At 35.9% G+C, this 18,352-nt stretch overlaps 1 protein-coding gene across 2 annotated transcripts in view; it reads right to left on the bottom strand.

Annotated features, from left to right (window-relative positions):
• Positions 1 to 10,620, bottom strand: part of LOC128245317 (exosome component 10-like) — a 31,977-nt gene extending 21,357 nt beyond the window's left edge. The window contains exons 1-8 of one of the 2 annotated variants that reach the window (XM_052963441.1): positions 10,537 to 10,620; positions 7,616 to 7,752; positions 6,864 to 6,987; positions 6,127 to 6,234; positions 4,516 to 4,672; positions 3,782 to 3,839; positions 1,425 to 1,611; positions 450 to 593 (exon numbers count right to left, since the gene is read on the bottom strand). In XM_052963441.1, coding sequence (XP_052819401.1) covers positions 450 to 593; positions 1,425 to 1,611; positions 3,782 to 3,839; positions 4,516 to 4,672; positions 6,127 to 6,234; positions 6,864 to 6,987; positions 7,616 to 7,752; positions 10,537 to 10,614 — 993 coding nt within the window. In that variant the 5' untranslated portion in view covers positions 10,615 to 10,620. Of the gene's footprint in view, positions 1 to 449; positions 594 to 1,424; positions 1,612 to 3,781; positions 3,840 to 4,515; positions 4,673 to 6,126; positions 6,235 to 6,863; positions 6,988 to 7,615; positions 7,753 to 10,095; positions 10,237 to 10,536 lie in introns of those variants that run through there. The other variant, XM_052963442.1, reaches the window with a different exon arrangement.
• Between the last annotated feature and the right edge of the window lie 7,732 nt (positions 10,621 to 18,352).

Consider the following 18,352-nt stretch of genomic DNA (forward strand, 5'->3'; position numbering starts at 1 on the left):
TAGCACAAGCATGCAAACACTGCAATGGTGGAATACTGGTGAAATTCAGGTAAAATACTGGTGAAATACTGGTGAAAATACTAGTCAAATACTGGTGACATACTGGTGAAATATTCGTGAAATACTTTCAAGACTTCAGGACTTCATATTGTAGATCTTGTTAAACTATTTCAATGCCAAGCACTAGTGTAACAATGTTGTCTTGTTCATCCAAATCTAATCATAATGACTGAAAGGCTTCTCAAATGAAACACTATGATTTAAATTCCTTTTCATCACATGCAACAAAATAATGAACTCTGACAAGTTTCTGACCTTTGACTTTGATCTAGTAATGTAAAATTAAAGTGAATTCAGTTAGATTGAACCTGAATGTGAAAGCTCTACAAATCTTTAGTAGGTAAATATTGCACATGCTGCTGAAATGTATCTTAAAAGAGAGTCCTTACCTTGACAATGCTGGGGTCCGTGAAAACCTCATTTAGAAACTGAAGATCACTGCGTAGTTCAAGAGTGTCTATCAGATAGTCATGTGATCTTGTAGATATCTGCATCAGGCACGTCATTCCCTGGAAGGTCCTGTAGTTGTGATGCTGAAAGTGGATATCAAATAGCCATGTGACCATGCATATATCAGATAATCCTGTGACCATGCATATACCAGACAGCCATGTGACCATGCATATACCAGACAGTCATGTGACCATGAATATATCAGATAATCCTGTGACCATGCATATACCAGACAGTCATGTGACCATGCATATACCAGACAGCCATGTGACCATGAATATACCAGACAGCCATGTGACCATGCATATATCAGATAATCCTGTGACCATGCATATACCAGACAGCCATGTGACCATGCATATACCAGACAGCCATGTGACCATGCATATACCAGACAGCCATGTGACCATGCATATACCAGACAGCCATGTGACCATGCATATATCAGATAATCCTGTGACCATGCATATACCAGACAGTCATGTGACCATGAATATATCAGATAATCCTGTGACCATGCATATACCAGACAGTCATGTGACCATGAATATATCAGATAATCCTGTGACCATGCATATACCAGACAGTCATGTGACCATGAATATATCAGATAATCCTGTGACCATGCATATACCAGACAGTCATGTGACCATGAATATATCAGATAATCCTGTGACCATGCATATACCAGACAGTCATGTGACCATGAATATATCAAATAATTCTGACCGTTCATATTTCAGATATGAATACCTTGAACTCTTCTTGAGTTATTGCATAGACTTATTTTAGCACAACGTTAATGACCTCTAAGGCTATCATAATATCTAGACATTAAGCTTAATCTTAAAGGAAACAAAAAACAAGTTCAGGAAAACTCCAAAAAGACATTAAGGTTATACAACACAAACCTCTAAATCTATGGCAATCTCGGACTGTTTCTTCAACATCGTTACAAGAGGCCCAAGCTGTTCAGGAGTGTTTATGAACATACATGGCGTCTCATCAATGTCTCCTGGCTCCTGGGCCTTACATGGGCTTGTCTGGTTATCCTGGTACGTGAGATGGTCCAGCTCATACTGGTAGGGATGGGGGTGTCTGTAAAAATTAGTAGCTAAGATTATACCACGATTTCCTAGACACAGAAAAACAGAGTCCTTGAATCTGTTTTTCAAACTAGGGACTCCAATTTTAAAATTTCTGTGCATCCTTGAGTCCCCTGAGTTTAAAAGTTTAATTGAGTGCAAACCATTAAATGGTCACCAACCAGGGAGTCATATTTTGAACTCTCTGTGCATCCCTGAGCCTCACAAATAAAGTTCCATCAAGTGCAAACCAGTAAATGGTCCCTGACTCTGGTTTCAAGCAAAGGACTCTGACTTTGAAATTTATGTGCATTTCTGAGCCCCCCCCCCCCTCGAATAAAGTTCCATCCAGTGCAAACTATAATTTTATGGTCCCTGGCTCTGGCAAGTGAGTAGACATTTTCTGTGCATCCCTGCCCCCCCCCCCCCCCCCCCCCCCAACATATAAAGCTCCATAAGAGTGCAAACCAAAATTCCATTGAGTACAAACTGTATAATTGGAACCCATGTAATTACTGTAACCCCCAATTTGTCAAGTATTATGGTGTTTTGTGTCCCTGTTTCAATGTAGCGCATTCACTGCAAGGGGGGGACCAAACAGCAAACGTTTGCCACAAACATGATTACTGAACATATGGCAGGACTTGAAGCTGTAAAATCCTGAGTGAAATCCCTGTTTAATGTAACAACTGGAACCAGGCCAGACTTTCAATATTGAGTCTAATTTAAGATGCTTGTCTTCAGAATTAAACAATTTGAACTGTGAATATTTAAATGTTACAGGGTTCGAATTTAGCACTCGCACACTCGCAAAATGCGAGCCAAAATTGAAAAATGCGAGTTGAATTTAAAGACACTCGCAAAAATTTGCCAGTTCAAAATTTGCTGAAAATATGCAATCCTCGAAATAGATATGAACATAATCGGTGATCAATTCCTGCACTATAGAGATAAATTTTAGGTTACACGCCACCAATGTTTTTCCCTATATAATTCAATGTAAAATTATCATTTTTAGACAACATTTAAAGGCATTTCGAGCGAATGCAGGCTATGATAATCACATATATTCTTAAAGTACAAGCATTTAATTACATTTTAAGCCAATAAAAAAGGGGGGTCAAGTTATTCCTAAGAAAAATCACTCCACTTGAAAAACAAACTCTAAAAATTACACCGTCCGCCATAACAGTTCTTCCAAAATGACCTTTCAACTATAGGGCAGCGGTTTATGCTTTAATCTCTACTCTAAATGATAAATCAAGCAAGAATAGATACTTAAGGTATAAAAGTTTCAGGAATAATGATAGTTTGATTTACAGTGTATTGAGCATGTGAAAACATGTCTATCAATCATAAGAACATTTTTTTTTTATTGAGAATTTTCCACACAACGGAAGTACATATGACGTAATGGTGACGTCATTCCTAAAACTAATTTAAGAAATGCCTACTTTCGTTTTCCGATAATCACACAGAAATTGATGACGTAGATTAACGTTATGCGCACAGGCAGGTACTTGTTACTATGTGGCAGGTACTCGTTACTATATGTATTTTTGTCGACTGGTTTTCCGTTTCCATTTTTGGCGGCAGTATTTATGGATAATTGTATCGAGACACAGTCTGTATAAAAATGAAAAGCAAAAAGATAAAAAATTACGCGTGTTGATTTTAAAATCGCCGACAGCTGATGGCAATGATAAACCAGTTCCAAACAAAGAGGCCAAAATGAAATAATCCGTCAGTTAAAACTGTTTGGATGTGGAAGAGGGAGTTGAACATTATATTGACCCTCAACACAGATGACAAAAGGAACGTTTTCAATTTATTTTGCACAGACCAATACTGGCCTAATCAAGACTTCCTCAGTACATAGTGTCAGTGTTACAAATATGATGATATTGTTTAATGTACAATTACATGATCATTCATTAAAACAATTACACTATACCTTAAACCATTGTTTTTTATACAATATATACTTCTTACAAACACAAAGGTTTGCCTTAAAAAAATATGAGTGAGTGTCTGGTTTTGCGAGTTGAAAATTTTAGCACTCACAAAAATTTGTATCAAAAAAAGTTAAATTCGAACCCTGATGTTATATAACAAAAAATTAACCCTTGAACCTTACTTACAAAACCTGAACTGAGTAGTCAAAAATGTGAAGGTTCACCTACTTGAACTCCGGCTGTTCTGACATCTCTGGTGTGACTCCCTCTGGCAACTTTAGGCTTTCTATGGAAAACAGGAAAATACTGACAAATACATCTACACAATACCATATGCTACAGAAACAAACAAATAAAACACATTCATTCATTCCTTTTGAACTTTGACATCATTCTAAAACACAACCGAACTAAGCACAGCTTGACTTTACTTTGTTTTACAGTGTAAAGATCTTCTATTACATGTAAAAAGTGAAGTGATTCAAATTTTCAAAAGCCTGTAGAAAAGAACTATTGAAACTGTTATAACGCCAGTAGAATTTTTTAAGGGTGGTATTACTTCAGGCATTATTTATAAACATATGGAAATTGGGATCTTTATAATAAATAGCCCTTGAAAAATGGAATACATAATCCTGAAAGTGTGTGATGTACATTCGCTAAAGATTATAACTATAAACTAAAAACACAATACATATTTAAAAGTGTATGTCTATCCATGCAAATATACATGTTTTAACTTTTTTATGTATACATTATGCTGTGAAAGACTAAGTCTTGTCAAGATTTTGTTTATATTTCAATAATTCATTGTTTTTTTATTCATTAACGAAATCTGATTTATCAAATGGGGAAAAAATTATCAAATTTCTGGAAAAATGAACAGTTTTTCGTAAGGGGAAACAGCTTTTAAAAAGCAGTAAATTGCACCCAAAAAAAATCACTGAAAAAAAAAACAGTACCTTCCAGTGTCTTCAAGGCATTAGGTTTATCTGTTATGATGGGCCTAAATGGAGCATTACGGTTGTCCACTTTATCTCTAAACCTCAACTGGGGACGCTGGATGTTCTTTGCTGACAGGAGACGGAAGTTTGGAGCTGCTGAGCTTGAGCCAGGGCTCTGAAATTCAACAAATGCATTTGCAATTTAATTTTTTATTTTTTCTTCCTTTTCTGATCATTCAAACTGACAGAGGTTACAAGTTTACATATGATGGTAAGTTAAAAGCTTTCAAGCTCTACCAGCTGTTCTAATAAAGAAATCCATTAATGGATACATTAAGCATCTTCTTATAAACCTTTTGCCAAGGATTGAGAAAGTCTACCTGAGTTTTGGATCATCCCTCATATTCAGGGAAACATGTTTACACAACAATAAAAAATATCAGTATTTAAAATAAAAAATATCAGTATTTAAAGCTGCACTCTCACAGAATGAACGTTTTGACAACTATTTTTAATTTTTGTCTTGGAACGAGCTAACTTATGTGAAAATGCATGGAAACCCGTGTTATAAGACTGCTGACAAAAATCAGATTGCAGATTTTCATAGTTCAGTTCAAAAATTGATGTTTTATGCATTTTTCTTAAACCGTTAGTAAGACTTTTAGCCATAAAACATCAATTTTCGAACGGAAATATGAAAATATGCGATCTGATCTTTTGTCAGCAATCTTTTATCATTGTTTTACTCATATTTACGAAAAACAATTCTCATTCCAAGACAAAAAATAAAGTAGTTGTCAAAACGGTAAATCTGTGAGAGTGCAGCTTTAAAATCAACTTTTTAATATGCAAAATTTCAATTTAATATCATATCAACAAAACATTAGCATAATTTGTATTGATTTCTCTTGCACATACTGGTTGAATGTACATTTCGGAACAGGGCACAAATCCCGAACACCGGCTAAAACACATGTTTGTTTACCGTGATTGATTATTCAATGATCTAGATCAATACAGAGGCTTGCCTTGGTCACACTTGCGAAGTTTCATCTTGTTTTGTTAAGTATTTTTCTAAAAAATGCCATTCAATGTTTATACGCTTAAAGATCAAAATGTAGCACATGGGGGAATGACGTCAGAGGGCGCACGCGCATCTTTAGGTTTTGCAGTTATGTTGACCTACATTCAAGATATTTATAAATAGAAATCAGGGTTTACATTTGAAATGAATGTTTTGAAAAAAACTCGCAAACAATAAATAACTTTGCAGCTATTATGTGTTTATTTAATATAGCATACATTTTATTATTTTAATTATAATTCTATGACCATGTATTTTCGCTTTTCAAGTGTTCGGTATTTGTGCCCTCCATAGCATAATTTGAAGGGTGATTTACTGTCCATAAAATGAACGATTTTCGACATAAAATTGACGAGATCGTGAATCTGTACTTTGACAGCTGTTTTCACATGAACCAAAGATGTTTCATACGAAAGTTTAACTTACTACAACATAAACTCTCCAAGATAATTGTAAAAAAACATCAAAAAGTGTTAAGATTTGTCACCTTAGCGAGTAATGTAATAATAAAATCTTCATTTTCTTGTATCATTTCCTGAACAAACCTTTTTATTCCAGCTTGCTAGTTTCTGGGTAGATTTGGGTGTTGCCGAGGCAATCACAAGGGAACTGTCATCCTTCTTAATACCGGACGCTTCATCAAGCCATGTGCCCTATAAAAGAATGGAAATGTGCGTTTCTATGGTTAAATTATATTCATATGTGAGGGTTTCAGTTTCATTTCAGGTTCCCTTTGGTGCTCGTCATTGGCAACAAATTCACAAAAGTGGCAACATATCTGCAATTCGAAAGAAATTTATCTGCAATAACATTAACCTTTCTTAGTTTTTATTTTCTTAAATGATGTAAGCTTCCTTTTGAACCTATTCAAGGGTCATTATATAGCACTTAGAATTAAAGTCTCAAGTTCAGCAAAAGTACAACAACTAGTGAGCAACACTCAACATTTTGAATTAAGCCAGAGTAATGGCCCTTGCTACACACTCATTTATACCGTAGTCATTTATGTATAACATGTAAATTATTATATTAGAAACAGTTTTTAAACTTTTCAAAAATTATTAAACTTTTTTTCATGATTCCACTGTTTTTGGTAGCAGAAGGGATTTTTTATTAGGAAGAAACCATGATTTTTTAGGTGATATTTGGACATTTCTTTGTAAAGGGGAACAGTCCATATTTGGCAGATTATGAGTAACATTAATCCAACAATGCTTTTAATCTAATATCTTGTTTTTAATACAGCCCTAACACTGGTTTAAGGAATAAAAGAAATTCCTACCACTCTCTCTAGTATCTGGTCATTAGCGTCCATAAGCTGGTCCAGTTTGTCCTCAATGTCAGCTGCCCCGCCCATACTGCCCAGGTTTGCTCGAACATTCTCATGCTTCAGGATGCTCTGTATTCTGGATTGGAAAGATTTTTTAAGGTCAGGATAGGGCATATTATGAAGAACTTACAAAACACATTATGTTGCAACCCTGTACCAGGTACTTAAATGTAATTTTATGGAAGTATGTAACCAATTCAAGATTCATCATATTAAGCTTTATAAGGTTTTCTAAAGAAGTTGTAAAAGGATAAACTCTCTTTTTAGATTTTGTACCTGCTCTTTTGGAGACCTTGTTGTTTACTCTAATACTATTATTTATACTTTTATACTTTATATCTTTATACTTTACAGCCTTTCACAGTTAATAAACCACAAACATTTGGTTGGCATCATTCTGGTACACAAAAAGTTTTGAACAGATTATACACAGGTGATATCGACCAAAACATGTACATTCAAACTTTAAGTCATATACATGTACTAGATTTTTCAACTCTTTGAAATGGTTACACTTTAAAATATTAAAGGTAATATTTATTTGAATTTCAGATTATTGTAGGATATTTGTACTGCAACTCTTCATTCATATCTCATTAATCCTTAGATTTTACCAAAGCTTTGCAACAATCTACATGTATATCCAATCAATGCTGAACTCATGAATTTTACTGAAATAGAAAAATAATGAAGTGTGAACGTACACATGTAAGATTCTTTTCCCCTCGATGTTCATAAGACCCTGGAAGCCCGGGAAGCTGGAGTAGTAGTCAAAGTCATCACCTGCAGCCGGCATCTCATTGGAGCTCTTAGTGGCCAGCAGGACAGACCTCAGGGTTTGCTGAAGCACAAAACTCATGTGTATGGTACAATGTATCAAGGTTCACATGTCTGCATGTATGTTTGAAAAATAATATAGATTTTAAACAATTATTTGAAATTTTAAGTAAACCTGGGAGGAAAGGTGAGCTTTGGGTGGCTTGAACCCATGACTGACTGATCACTGGCAGGGCACTCGAACCAACTGAGTAAATTGGGTGGTTGGGTTCTTACCCACACATCTAACAGCGGCCCGTTTAGCCCAATTGCAGGGTTCTCAATTAGTTTTGGTTCAACTGTCTTAATTGTAAATATTGTCAAAAGCTGGTCTAATATATCTAGTCGAGAGGGTGAACCCCAACCGAACACTTCCCTTTTAAAAAATGATAATCACTTTTTATTAACATTTGTAAAAGGATATTGTCTGCAACTGTCTTGCATCACAATTTTAGCCTTCGACTTTGTTATGTTGAAAGTCACTGACCAGCTACTTCTTATATAGTACTTAATATTTTACTTATTTTTTTCGAAACTTGAATTGGCCCAATTACCATTCTGGCCGGCAGTCTGTTCCTATTGACAAAACTTCAATTGGTTCAAACATATATCTAAAGCATCATGCTTGTGTTCGAATGTTATTTGTTCGAACCCGACACAAGGTGCACTTTTCCTCCCAGGATTACTTCAATCGTGGCGAGAGTGCCTAAAAAGGTTATTGCGGGAGGAGTGTCTTATATATTGGTAAGAACCAGCCATTTGGTTAGCTAAAATGGTAAGTGGGCCCTGCAAGTGTTCAAGCAGTCTTCGGTTTGAGCTCCACACCGGGTAGCTACAATAATGCGCATGTAGGGAACTTTATTTAACATTTGGATATTCATTTTGTTCCGTAAACACCACAAGTCGACCGACTCATACCAATGTAAAATACATTCTTCAACTGTTACTCCACAATATTTAGCACTGCATCGTTAAATAAAAACACAAAAGTTAAAACATAATTTTTTCTTAGCTAATAGCATTCCTTTATTACACTTAAGTATTTTATGAAACACAAATTTAGATCGATCTGTCAACAACACAGTGGCTTGATGACAAAGGCTCATTAAAGTCACAATAAAAAAATTCAACTAGCCAAAATTATATTTTATACATACTTGAACATGTATATCATCAATATAATACATTGCCATAAACATAAAATGAGATTTGAAAAAAAAAAAAATACCCTATACTGTAATATGAAACAAGTGAAGAATGTTCGCCCGGCGAAAATGTAAACAAAGACCAATTCTCGTCGAAAATGATAACTTCCAACTAAGCTACAAACAAAATACCTGGCTCATATTTATGCAGCGACCAGTTATGTGCAGGTTAACACCGGTATCCTTGTCGAGAGAAACAGTATACGACGAAAATGTTTCAAAATGCGAATTATCACAAGCGCTAGGAAGACATTGTGCTGTCAAAATGACGTAGTACCCGGCTCGCCTTCATCGATTAGCCAAAGCGACCGAAGGACGGGAACCACGGGAACACACAACACTTTTACATAGACTATCGTTACCTTACCTCAAAAGGTTCTCCTGTCAAATATTCAACCCGTCGTATAGTTTGCATTTTCTCAATTAAATACGCTGTTTGTATCATGATTATTACGTTATCGTAAAAAACAACAAAATAGCATACAACAAGCGTTTTTCACAACGTCCTTCAATTCCTCAGAGACACCAAGCCCCGGGCTCTCCTCGCTTTCATTCTCAACTGGCACGCTCAGCCAAACACACAAAAAATAATCTGTATTAATTGCAGTAAAATTGCAGACAACACAGTGAGAAACGAGCGTGCCAGGAGAGCCCGGGCTTGGTAACGATAGTCTATGTAAAAGTGTTGTGTGTTCCCGTGGTTCCCGTCCTTCGGTCGCTTTGGCTAATCGATGAAGGCGAGCCGGGTACTACGTCATTTTGACAGCACAATGTCTTCCTAGCGCTTGTGATAATTCGCATTTTGAAACATTTTCGTCGTATACTGTTTCTCTCGACAAGGATACCGGTGTTAACCTGCACATAACTGGTCGCTGCATATATGAGCCAGGTATTTTGTTTGTAGCTTAGTTGGAAGTTATCATTTTCGACGAGAATTGGTCTTTGTTTACATTTTCGCCGGGCGAACATTCTTCACTTGTTTCATATTACAGTATAGGGTATTTTTTTTTTTTTCAAATCTCATTTTATGTTTATGGCAATGTATTATATTGATGATATACATGTTCAAGTATGTATAAAATATAATTTTGGCTAGTTGAATTTTTTTATTGTGACTTTAATGAGCCTTTGTCATCAAGCCACTGTGGTCAACAAAGCATCACCATTTTTTAACTATCTAGCAGGTGCCCGTTATCTTTCCGCTCAATATACTTAGCCCTTGGATCTGTCATTCTTGGCTAGGAAAACAACAAGTGGGATATGGACGCGTAGAGTCGCCAACACAAAAACGTCAAAGACTCTGAATCGGCTGTTTATAAATATGGACTACACACCGGGCATACTTTTTCTGCCAGGATTATTGATTACAGTACCACACACAATACATGGTTTTGCAAACATAAATAATTACATTTAAAGTTATCATGATCTGTATCTGTACCAAAAATATATTTTCTAAGGATGCGAAACAAATCTATTGCGCAATCCGAATGGTTACATCCGAAATAGTGTAGGATTAAAAAAACAACGGAGTAAGCACAACATAAAGGCTTGGCTTAATCTTCAATTGCTAAACATATTTGATGTCAAACACTTATTACTACCTGCATAAATTGGTTGACATCTTCATATTCAGAAAGGAATTTCGGTTTTTCTTCGGACCCACATGCTTCGTCAGCCATTTTGAATGAAGCAGACATCAGAATTGGTTAAGATAGGTAAAAAATCCGGCTCTATAACACTGTACAGGTATAGGTAAGAAAAACACGACCCTAGGGTCTAACTATTATAATTATTTACCAATTTATTATAGTTTGGTATCGTTGTAAAGAAGAAACAACGAGCTTTTAGAAAATGCTTTTGATATTTAACGTGATAATTGAGATCCCTTGTACCACAATATTATTGCAGTTACCCCCAGATGAGTGATATAACCATTCACAGAAATGGCATACTGAAACTTCTTACCAATTTAAAACCCAACAAAGCTGCAGGGCCAGACCGTATAAGCCCTCTTGTCCTTAAAGAGTTAAAAAACGAGATTGCTGATATCATAACAGTCCTTTTTCAAAAGTCACTAACCACAAACTCTATCCCTGTTGCCTGGACGAAGGCTTTTGTATGCCCACTATTTAAAAAGGGTGATTCCAGCAACCCAGCAAACTATCGACCTATCTCACTTACATGTATTTTATGTAAATCATTAGAACACATTATTGCCTCAAATCTCTCTGCACATCTGACCGAACACAATATTCTCTATGACCTACAACATGGCTTTCGAGAAAAGCGCTCATGCGAAACTCAACTTATTGAGCTGACCGACGATCTTGTAAGAATCACTTCATCAGGTAATCAAACTGACTTAATTCTTTTGGACTTCAGCAAAGCTTTTGATAAGGTAAATCATCTCAAACTTCTATTCAAACTACAGGATTATGGTGTTTGTCCACAGGTTCTCAAGTGGTCTGAGGCATTTCTCCTTCATAGAAGTCAGACAGAAGTCTTGGATGGCGATCATTCTGAAGAAGCACCCGTAACATCTGGTGTACCTCAGGGCTCTGTACTGGGTCCCTTGTTTTTCTTGATTTACATAAATAACCTCCCTTCTAGTATCAAATCACAAGTTCGACTTTTTGCAGATGATACTGCTGTTTACCTTACCATCAATTCTCCCTCTGACTGTGCTATCCTTCAAAATGATCTCAAACAACTGGAATTATGGGGAAATGATTGGGATATGGAGTTTAATCCCTCCAAGTGTCAAGTTTTGCACATAACAAAGAATAAGCATATCATCAGAAATCGATACATTCTCCATGGCCAGATCTTAGAGCCAGTCAGAAGTGCTAAATATCTTGGTGTTGACATATCAGCAGACCTCACCTGGAACACTCATATCTCGAAAATTACCACCAATAGAAATAATACTCTCAACTTCATTAAAAGAAATATAAAAACAAAAACAGAAAGTGTCAGGACTTTAGCTTACAAAACCCTTGTCCGTCCACAGTTAGAATATGCAAGCACAATTTGGCACCTACACACAAAATCAAACACCAATACAATTGAAATGGTTCAACGTCGGGCTATCCGTTGGGTTAAACATCACTTCTCTCCTCTCTCCAGTGTTACAAACATGCAGGAAAGTTTTGGTTGGCGCTCACTTGAACAACGTAGACTAGATTCCCGACTTGTAATGTTTTACAACATATACCATCATCATGTTGCTATTACGCTGCCATCTTGTATTCAAACACCAATAAGATTTACCAGACTAATGCACCCACTATGTTCCAGACAAATTCAAGTAAAAACTGACGATCAGAAATTTTCATTCTATCCTCACTCGGTTGTACTTTGGAACAGTTTGCCAAATCATATTGTCACTATCCCCACCCCTGACACATTCAAGGTGGCTGTGGCAACCATTAAGCATTAGATAAGCGAGCAGTGTTTTTATCCTTTTACCAGTTCACCAATCACTTTTTATCATGTTACCTAAATTGTGTTCTCTTTTATACCCTAGTTCTCACTTTTCTGATGTGATTTGCCTCATCGGTGTTTTATTTTTTCACTAACAAGCCGGCGCGCACCGTTCATGTCAGTAACACTCGGAAGAGGAGTTGACATTAAACAGAGAGAGAGAGAGGGAGGGAGGGAGGGAGGGAGGGAGGGAGGGAGGGAGGGATGGATGGATGGATGGATGGATGGATGGATGGATGGATGGATGGATGGATGGATGGATGGATGGATGGATGGATGGATGGATGGATGGATGGATGGATGGATGGATGGATGGATGGATAGATAGATAGATAGATAGATAGATAGATAGATAGATAGATAGATAGATAGATAGATAGATAGATAGATAGATAGATAGATAGATAGATAGATAGATAGATAGATAGATAGATAGATAGATAGATAGATAGAGAGAGAGAGAGAGAGAGAGAGAGAGAGAGAGAGAGAGAGAGAGAAGATAGATAGATAGATAGATAGATAGATAATTATGCTTCTGTTGTCTTTAATTCGTCGTTGAAAATCGCGTAATATTGTACTGAGGCACGATCTGAAAAACATGGCCCTAGGGTATAACTTTTTGATTCTAAATCAATTAAATAAATGTGGATATCGTTACAAAGATGAAACAACGAGATTACAGAACATGATTTTGGTTTTTAAATTCTAACGTGATAATTATGCTTATATTATCTTAAAGTCATTGTTGAAAAATCGCGTAATCGCACAGCTCTAAGGCGTAGACACGGCGCTATATATAGGGCCAAACTTTAATTCTTCATCAATTTAATAAATGTTGATAGCATTGCAAAGTAAAAACAATCAGGCTTCAGAAAAAAAAATGTAATTATTTTTCAGGCGTGATGAATTATAATGAAATTGCCTTAAAGTCATCGTTTCTATTCGTGCTGCACCGCAAAGGGACGCAGATATGAACAACAGGGGCCTATATGGCTTTAATTATTTCATTCTTTATTATTTTAGTAAATAAACGAAATGAAAATGTGAAAAGACCTTTAGTTTGTAAAAAAATGGTTTTGAATTAAATTTCTATCCTGTTAAATAAACTAAAATTTTCTCAGTAGAATACATGTACCAAAAATACTGGTCCTAGAATTGTACAAGTATGATACAGATGATATGCTTGTCAAAAGCTGGTCTAATACAGCTAGTCGGGAGGGTGAACCACTCCCAAACCCTTTTAAACAAATAATTTCAAACGTTTCTTAACATTTGAAAAATATATTTTCTGCAAATGTCTTGCATCTCAATTTATGTCTTCGGCTTTGTCATTTTGAATTTTGGTCTATCATTGCTTGTTAGTAAGGTAAACTTGGAAGGAAAAATGTTCCATGTATGCTGCTCGAACACACAACTGCCGACCACTAGCACTGCGCTGTAGCAGTCATGCCGATCAAAGCACTATTGCCTTCGACTTCTCACACTAGTACGAGTAAAATAAATCATGGAAGAAAAGATTGCCTTTATGTTACTTTGCGAGTGTTTCTCGCACTTCAGTTGGTCCGCGTTTGTGAGACTGCGTATATCCTGGATGCCTCTGACAATGCCTCAGTGGCTCTATGTTGCCGGCCCCTGAACTGTCACGGAAAGCACTTACCAATTTCTTGTAGTAAGTAGTATTGGTTGCAAGGTTTCATACAGATACAGGCATAAATTCTTCCTTTGTTCAGTAACGACTTTATCTGGCCTGTCATTCTCCATGCACTCCGGCTTGTATGCTGTGTTCGTAATCGAACCATTTGATTTATTTGGCGTGTCCGGCAACTACCGTCTTGGTCTTGTCAATTTTGTATGAAAAGTTATTACGTTTATTTTCACAATTGAACTAGGCATATCCATTCTACCGATCGGTATATATTCTCTGACTAACGTTGATGCATCTATTTTAAATGAAGTAATGTTAATCCTCAGTTGCATTGCATCATTTTATTGTTGTCACTTCATTATAAGGATTTTTCTCTTGGCTACTTTGCCAAATAATTGGCGCTTTTGTTTTTTAAATGTTTGGATTGTGGAAACAAAACATTTTACGAAACTTTTTCCGTAAGGGATCAAGCATACGTATATATATTCCTATAAAGAATGTTCGAACATCATCAAAATTTACCTCTTTTTGGAAAGGGCCATATACTTTTGTAAAGAGAATGCTTAATGAAATCAATTGTGGTAGAAAGGGAAAACGGTGGTTATACATACGATAATTTAAGAGTCAGGCAAATGATAGGGAAATTGATGATGTAGGGGTAAATTACTAAGTCAGAGATGACCAAATGGTACAATCCGATTATATCGATGATAAACATGATTTAGATTTAAGTAGTGATCATATTTTTGATATTAATGTCAGAAACTGTAGGAAATCTGTATGGGCTCATGATGTTTTTTTTGTTCCCGGTCTGAGATGGTCAAGACAAAGGTAACGGCACGGAAGTCGACGCAGCCTATATGCCCGATAAAGACTGTACCATCCAACGAGAGGTTTGAGCAGCATCTAATTCAATGAAATGAAAAAAAAAGAAAAAGCTCTTGTTAGCTCAACAAGTAAGTTGTGATGAATGTGGGAAGATTTTTAAAATGTTTTCATTTATGATTAAGCATAAGCAGGTGGCGCATGATGATAAGAACGCTGAAAAAGGTGATGATATTAAGGGCAAAGTTGCGGCTACGTGTTGTAAGATTGACATTGCAAAAATATAAGCTGGTGATGAAAGATGGGATTGTGATCCAGGAATTGAACTTTATTATAGTGATGAAGGAGAAGAGTTTGTTAAAAAGATTAATGTTGAAAACGTGGGTGATTTTGATGAGCGTAACGTGAGGGAAGAGAAAGATCTCAGTGAAAAAGTAGTACGGAGATATATAATGCAAATTATGGAACCAAAGAATGTAATGTAGATATTGCTATTGAGAGAGTTATGCGCAACCCCACAAAACCTTTACTTCCAGGTGTAAGAAAACGTTCTCTGGGCGAAGTCAACGCGAATAAGAATGCTGAGTCCAATGGCAAAAGGAGGATTACAACATTTGAGGAGACTATTCACATGAAACAGAGTGAAGGTGAAGTCAAATTACATTGTGCTGGACATGCTTTATCAAAACCATTACCCAGAAAGATTGGTTTTAATTTTCTGAGGGGTGTGAAGGCAAAGATGGTATGGCCCCAAAGTATAAGAAGATGGCCAAGCATAATCTTGGGATTATGTTACTGCTAATCAAACCTCCTAATATCACAATAGAAGTTCTGAAGACGGGAGGCGAAACACGAGTGAAAATGCAACATGTGTTAATGCCAAAAACTTGGAAATAAGGAATATAACATCAAGTGTCTGCTTATTTTTTTGCATGGAAGTAAACAAGTTTTATTTATCATTGTCACTGATGTCGGAAATCATGTTGATTCTTTTGTATTTGCGGGGTGGAGATTGATCGAATCGAGAGATTGGCGGATGACGAATTTTTCGTAACCGGAAAATTTGTTTGCTTTGCTGATTTTTTTATTTGAAGTAATTTTGATGCTGTAAATGATATCCAGCTGCTCGAATTGTTGTAAAATAATTGATGTGCATGTAGCAAAATAATGCACATACATATTTGCGTTTTTCGGGCATCTTGGCTTCTACTCCGTATTGATCAGACATTTACCCGTAAACGAGCTCTACTAGAAGGTTTTTTGCTAATTAGAGAGATCGGCTTTTGGGTTTGGGTGAGTAAAACTGATTTTTGTTTCTCGTGTACATTTAAAAATGTGAGTTCTGGTTTGCAGATTATATTATTTAATTACAAATTAGCGTATGATTCATAAGTACCCTCAGAAATATTTTGTTTTGTATTTACTATGTTTACCACAAGGGGATCAACTACAATCTTCATTTGATTTGAAGAAACAATGCAAAGAAATCCGGAAAAATAGTGTGTGTGTGGTTTTTTTTTTAAAAAAAACGGTTAAATATCAAAATATTATTCAAAACAAATGGGGCTTTGAATTTTATGTCAACAAAGGTAAAGTTCTATTTTTTCACAAAAACAGTATGAACGCTCGGTAGCGATCTTGCAAATTCATAGAGAGCGCTATTTGTTTGCGGAAATAATGATGTTTTTGTTGTATTATGTTTACGCGTTTAGCAAGAAAATTATCGAGGTGTTTTATATCTGTGTTTCACATATGCATGACCCAGGTTCTTCTTGTGAAACTACGTCCACAGAGGTCACGAAAGGTTGACCAGTTCTTGCAAAATGAATGCAAATTTTATCGTACAGAAAATCAAGTGCGAATGTTAATTATGATAACGGCAATGGTATCATAAATAATACAGACAGTGCAAAAACACGTTGGGATATATCTTTAAAAACTCATAAACTCATTAAAATATACACTTATTGATTATAGTTTGAGTATAGGGCGGTCATCACTTTTCAGCCTATAAGGGATACAACAATCGAAAAATATATATGCCCAGTAACCTTGAACAAACTAGTGGAACACAATGCTGTTCTCTCCGCCCATTACGGTGCAGGGCTCTACCAAACCGTTTCAAACGAATCGCATGTTAGTCAAGAAAGGTTCATTTGAAAGTCTGCAACGAAAACACAAATCGTTCCTGTTACATCTCCAACAGATATGGCTTAATGTTAAATAACTTATTTCTTAATTGACAAACAAAAGCTATCTTTACCTCTACAAATATGTACGAACATTACACACTTTCTGCCGACCTCAGAATTAATTTGTATGTGCTTCGGGATATACTCATTACCATGTCTATTTTTCAACTTTCATTGAAATATAATCGGTAGTTTTTAAGTTTTTCTAAGGACAATTTTAGGATTTGGGCGCGCACACAACACCCTCTTCCCCTCCGAATTCCGAGAGTTATTTATGTCCACAATAAACATGAATAAACACCAAAGAAGAACACATAATGAAATATTCATGCAGCTATCTGTAAAACGTATTTAGTTCATTAAAGACAAAGACATCCTCTTTCACTCTTATACAAGATGAAACTCTCTAATTACTCACCTCGTGGACTTTTATAGGGCAAAAGAGTTTTATGTCTTGTTAATCAGCCTTTTGGAATTATTTTGTCCCCGGAAGGTACCAAGAAAATATAAATACATAGGGTCTCGGCGGATACGTGTTTACACACGAACCTCGATGTGATATAGGTCACCAGAAAAGCGTCCAATCGTAATATTCCATTTATTATATTATATACCTTCCTATTCAATTATTCCTTTTTATTTTTCGATTTCAATTTAATTCAAATTTACCGCTATCTGTCAAATGTTTAAATTTGGAATGGCTTGCGCGTATTCAATTCATGAATGTGTTTCGTCCTTTTTGTATTGAAGTCAAGGGAGGTTACTCCAGCGAAACGAAGTCAGACGTTACAGAATTCACTTTATTGAACAAAATAAGAAGAAAATGTTGTATATCTAAGGAAACTGATCAAAATGCTAATACGAAAACATTTATTCAATGTCACAGCAAAATAAAATAACAAACATAAACGGTACTTATTTTACTAGTATACACTAATCGTCATATCCTGTAGAGGTAACGCGGACATTTTAACAAAATGGATGTTTTGACGATCATGATATACAGTACAGAATTGAGGGCAGCTCGTCAATCAAGCGCTATTACAATCGATGACGCGATTCCGCATTCTTCGTTGTATTTGTGAGCTGCTCATGTTTATTATAATGCTACAATTTATGAACTTTAAATTGGCAAACAACTAGTTGTCCAGCTATATTGGAAGTTTTCTCTGCTGAGTGTTTATCCTCATGTTTCTTTGAAGAACCATATTCCTGAATATTTACTAGCATGATTACGGAATCAGAAAACGATGGTATGGTGATACGGATTTT

This window comes from Mya arenaria, chromosome 9 (genome assembly GCF_026914265.1).
Source record: "Mya arenaria isolate MELC-2E11 chromosome 9, ASM2691426v1".
In the NCBI taxonomy this organism is placed as follows: Eukaryota; Metazoa; Mollusca; class Bivalvia; order Myida; family Myidae; genus Mya; species Mya arenaria.